The 5,750-nt window shown below is 37.6% G+C and overlaps 1 protein-coding gene across 1 annotated transcript in view; it reads right to left on the bottom strand.

Annotated features, from left to right (window-relative positions):
• Window positions 1-5,750, bottom strand: part of LOC108247446 (slit homolog 1 protein) — a 137,265-nt gene that overhangs the window by 103,920 nt on the left and 27,595 nt on the right. The window contains exons 3-4 of the mRNA XM_037974921.1: window positions 4,564-4,635; window positions 4,381-4,452 (exon numbers count right to left, since the gene is read on the bottom strand). Of these exons, the coding sequence (XP_037830849.1) occupies window positions 4,381-4,452; window positions 4,564-4,635 (144 nt within the window). The remainder of the gene's footprint in view (window positions 1-4,380; window positions 4,453-4,563; window positions 4,636-5,750) is intronic.

A 5,750-nucleotide genomic window follows, 5' to 3' on the forward strand; every position in this document is an offset into this window, starting at 1 on the left:
TTCAGTGATTTATAAACTAACAACAGTATTTTAAAGTCTATTCTTTGAGCTACAGGGAGCCAGTGTAGGGACTTTAAAACTGGTGTTATGTGCTCTATCTTCCTGGTTTTAGTGAGAACACGAGCAGCAGCGTTCTGGATCAGCTGCAGCTGAGGTAAAAAAAAAAGTGGGCAAACAAAAAGGACATATTTGAGTGTGTTTGCGTGTTTCCTGGGGACATCAGGCTTTATAGAGCCCATCAACACAGCATGAGGAAAAGAAATCACTCCTGCAAGAGGTGGTGCTAATGGCTTTAGACTGTGAGCGTGTCACTTTATATGTGAGTGTGTGTGTGCTGATTGATCGAACATGCCAAGTCCAGCTCCGCTTTTCCTGCTGGGAGCCAGAGTGGGAAACTGCCAGAACAGCAAACAGCAAATAATCAGGACACACACAAACACACACACACACATACACATATATACACAAATTTTCTTCACTAACCATTACTATCACGTATATTTTAACATTTTTGACCCATTTGCTCAGAAATAGACACACACACACACACAATTCTTACCTTTTTCTGTAACTCTAATATTGTATATAGCAGTGATCCACATCATTGCTTGCTCACAAGAGAAGTAGGAAGTGTTTCTTTGCATGCACTCATTTTCTGTCAACCACCAGATCCATTACACAAAAACACAAACATGCAATCATGTGAAAAAGAAAGTACACTTGTTGCTCACACTGGTGAACACAGAGAAACAACTGGAGAAAGAACTTTGGTTCAGGAAACTGTCCAGTCGGATTTTTTTTCACCTCCACCTCAAAGTTTGATCAACTCTTTTCCCTCAACTCAAACAGATTACAATCTTTATTTTCTTTGCTTAAAGGCTGTGCAAACTTGGTATTAAGTCAGTTCTGCTTTAAATAAGTGTACAACAGACTCTTCTTTTCAGCATGTATCAGCAGATACTAAATGGAGGAAGGCTGAGAAAACTGCATTTACAACATGGCTGAAGTGAATGATCACATATGTCTGAGTGCCTGACGTGTTTCTTTAAACTGCTGCCGCACACATGATTTAAAGTGGTGGAGGCATCTTCAGTAACTTGACAATTTTCAACTCAATAAGAAATCCTATGACTTTTTAGCCTCACAAGAGCTCGTTCCACAAGATCTCATTACACCCCAAGTGTTAACACAATGCCTAGCAGGAAAGACATCAGCAATGATCTTAGTGAAGCATCTGTGGTTGTCCATCAGTCTGGGAAGGGTTAGAAAAATTTTTGGACAAACTATTTGGAGTTTATTATTTTGCAAAGGAGAAGTGAGTTCAAAAGTGGAAAACATTTAAGCCAGTGGACATCCAAAAGTCAAAACACTGAAACTTTTAGAGAAAATATAAAGTAAAAAACAATATATTAGTTAGCATGTTGGGTACTTCATTTCATATCTGTAGGAATATTTAAAAAATAAACTTAATTTGCCAGGATAAAGCCTATTTTCTTCAATGAGACATAATAGCACAACTTTGGTTTGCAAAGTCTCATCTAAACAAACCCCAAGTTCCTGGAACAATGTCCTTTGAACAGATGAGACCAAAGTAGAGAAGTTTGGCCATCATGCACAGAAGCAATTTTGGCAAAAAAACAAACACATCATACACAAAAACCTCAAACAACTGTCAAGCACAGTGGTGGAGGACTGATGATTTGGGCTGGCTCATACAACATGATAAAAACGTCAAGCACTCCAGCAACTCTACAACAGAATGACTGAAAAGAAAATTTACGGTCTCACAATGATCCAGTCAAAATTGAAACCTCAACCTGACTGATATGTCACATGAACATATATCAACTGATGGGACTTTAAGAGAGCTGTGCATGAATAAATTCCTAGAAATTGCAAGAAACTCATGCAACTAAAAAACAAGTGGACCAAAATTCCTCTACAATATTTAGGAGACTGAGAATGTCATGGACTTCAGTATTTTTGAGTTTATTTTGCTTTTTGTTCTTTGTTTGGTGTTTCAGTAATTTTTTATTATTTCTTGTTCATCTTGTGCTTTCGTTTAGTTTTTGTCTTTTGGTTTCCTGTGTCACCATTCACCTGTCCTCTGCTCAGTAATTTTCCAGTCTGCCAGCCACGCCCACCACCTGTTCCTCGCCATGTTCCCAGCTGCAACTCATTTTCCTCTCACCCTCTGTTCTTTAAAGCCGATCTCTTTTCATTCACTCCTCACTGGTTCATTCTTTCTGGTTGTTGCTCACCGTCTCTGCTGTGTGTCATCTTTACATTTTTGTATTTTTCAAGCCACGTCCATGCACCTTGTTCCATGTGTTCTCCGCTATTGTTTTGTAAGTTTTTGTAATCTTGTTTTTTGCTGCCACGTCAGCCTTTTGGTTTCCTTTAGGTTTTGTTAATAAATTAGTTTCCTTCTTACATTGTGATGAGTCTGCATTCTGGGTTCGCCATGCTCCGTCATAACAGAGAAGTTCATACAGAGGACCAATATTGACATTATTGCTGTCAACAGCTTTTCTACAAGTTATTGAATCATAGGCAGTGCTTAGCTGTTTTGTAAAATTATGTTAAATAATCACACAATGCAACATATCATGTTGATATGAGGTTAATTTTCCTAATTTCAGGACCTGGCAAAGATCACAAATGATGATCCACCCATTTTCTTTACCCGCTTCTCTGTTCTGCGAGGGAGCTGGTGCCTATCTCCAGCAGTCACTGTGTGAGAGGCGGGGGACACCCTGGACAGGTCGCAAGTCCATCACAAGGACACATAGAGACAAACTGCCATTCACACTCTTGCTCACATATTTTTTGTCTGTGGGAGGAAACCGGAGTACCTGGGGGAAAAAAAACGTATGCATGCATGAGGAGACGGATGTAAACTCCATCCAGGATCTTTCAACAGCTCTGGGATTACATGTGATTGTGTCGTTTCTGCAGAGAAGTAGGTCAATTTTTGACCAGATAATACATTAACTGCACAGCCTGGAGCAGCAAAAAATATCTTGATTGCATGGTATGAGATGGTTTGTCACTATGACCCAAATTCAACTATCTAAAAACATCTATAGTAAGCCTACATTTACAAAATTAGACAAAATCATGAATTACTCATTTTAAATAACAATATCATTATTCAATGAAAAAATGTTGCTTTGGCAGAAATATTTGCTTCAATACAGCAAGTAATAAAGTGTGTATGACAGGGTAAGACTACACAGTTAAAAGGTTCCTTGTGGGTTTTTAATCAAAACACACAGATTTCTTTTAATTTGTTAAGATATGGCATAGTGGGATATAGTAAGACCTAATCCCAGTGGCCTACAATATATTGCTGTGGTGTTTATGCCAGTTTGTAACATTTTCATTTCTGTGAATCTGTGCATTATTGTCCTGAAAGATCATCCCATCACTGAGAAATAGTTAGTCATCCTAAATTTACTCCTTAGAAGTAATCTTACCAGGCAGTGCTCTTAGAGGACAAAGTGAAATCCACAAAACAGTTACCCAAATCATCACAGAACTTCCACCATATGCCACAGTCTATTGGCCATGTCTTGTGGTCTTTACACTCCTTGACCTTTGATGGGGGTGAGATATATCTTGGCATGTACTGAATAGTACTGATCTCCTATCAAACAGTTTTCATTGATAGTGGGTTGGCAAAATGCTAGTTTAGTTTAGTTTAACCCACATGGGTTTGCATGTAATCCTCTGAAAACCTAACAGAGCTTAACGCTCAGAGTTGTTTGTTACACAGCAATAAAATGCTGATTAAATGCAAGTTATCTTGAGCTGGTTATAAGACAACCAAAGCGTGTTTCATCACCAAGAGTAAAAAACCTAGTTAAAATTCAAAAATAAAGAAGCACAGGTAAATTTACTGTGTACTGCATTATTAAATTCCTTCATCCAACCAGTTTCTCCAACCACTGTTCTGCAAATGTAAGAAATGAATCAGCATATGAGTACCCTAAGTACCCTTTCAATTGAGTACTGGGGCTGTTCAGAAACCTATTTCTTAATGCCGAAAACAAAACTGCAGGTAGAACTGGAATTTGTTCCTTCAGTGGTACATCTATCTTTTCTTTAGCAGGGAAAAGCTAAAAGACTAACAACAGCACAAGCAGACCAGCTGAAAGTTAGGGTTTTTCACTTTTTTAATACAGCCCCCAAATGAGAGCAACAAAACCCTTCAACAGTTAGTTAGTTCTTCATACAGTTAGCTTTCATAACTGTATGAAGAACCAATGCTGTGGCTTTAGTTATATTATGTTGGGCCAAACAAAGCCAGTAGGATAACAACACAAACATTCAGATGTTAGGTTTTAAATAATGATCATGTAGGGAACTTGTACTCACAGTCGGGACAGAGCTTCATTCTTCTGAAAGAGCAGCTCTGGAAGATGGCTGAGACGATTTCTGTTTAGGCGACTGTACAAACAAATACGAATAAATATAAAAATAGGGAATAATTGTAGCCAACTCAGCAAGAAGCATTATTTCTAGACTATGTGTGCTAAAAAAATTATGCTGTATTCTCACAGTCTTTCCAGCTCTTTTAGTTCATCAAAAGTTCCTCTTTCAAAGTTACTGATATAGTTCTCCATCAGGTGACTGGAAGAAGGAAAACAAAAATAAATTAATTAATAAAGAAAGAGCTTAATAAATAAATGCAAAAAAGAAATCAATTTCAGTTTAATGTTCTAAATACTTAAAGGTTTGACCTCAATAATAACATCATTCAAGAATCTCCATAGCATCAGAATATTTCACCTTACTTTAATCACAAGAAACCTTAGTGCAGATGTTAGCTTTTCATTTTATAAATAAATAAAAGTAAATCATAATAATTTCTGTAGACCTTTAGCATAAATAAATACACAAAACATATGTCATGCTTTCTTAAACATACTGAAAGTATCCATCCATCCTCTTCCCCTTGATTCTCTGCTAAGGGCTGTCTAAGAATAAATTTAATTGACCTTTGTATTTCATACTCATTTCATACTTAATACCCTCTCATTGTTAATCTATTATGAATGGGCCTCTGGAGAAGGCATTAATATTCCTGTTAACACGTCATGTCCATCACTGACACCCACTGGAGTCCCAGTTCATGGGTTGACACGGGAAATTATCACTCACCCAGACTCTCCCACAAGGCACAGTGCTTTCAGATCAAAGGGTCATAGATAAGTCCCTCCTTGTTTTAATTCTGGCTGACACTGACACCCAACAAGCGTCTTTGGGTGACTCATGTGTCACCACTGGGCTGGAACATTATTCTGCCCTCTGGCTTTTAAGGGCTAAGAAAGCTATTTTTCCCACATTCCTACCAGACCTAAAACTAGCAACGAAACGTGGGAAAGCATTCCTAAATAAATACAGACAGCTGCACTGTCAACAGTTAGTATGAATCCAATGACATAAAGAAAGGTCTCGTTAAAGACCAAAAGAAACTTATAGACACAGACAAAATTGTTTGAACTCTTTCATGAAAGAAAGAAGAATCCTCCAAGGTCACCGCTCCATCTGTCTCAGGTTTAAAGGGTTCCTTCTCCAGACTTCATGTTTCAGCTTCTTCCACAGATGTTCTACAGGATTTACAGGTGCTGGTCATAAAATTAGAATATCATGAAAAAGTAGATTGATTTCAGTAATTCCATTTAAAAAGTGAAACTTGTATATTATATTCATACATTACATACAAACTCATATATTTCAAATGC

The sequence above is a fragment of the Kryptolebias marmoratus genome, linkage group LG3 (genome assembly GCF_001649575.2).
Source record: "Kryptolebias marmoratus isolate JLee-2015 linkage group LG3, ASM164957v2, whole genome shotgun sequence".
NCBI lineage: Eukaryota > Metazoa > Chordata > Actinopteri > Cyprinodontiformes > Rivulidae > Kryptolebias > Kryptolebias marmoratus.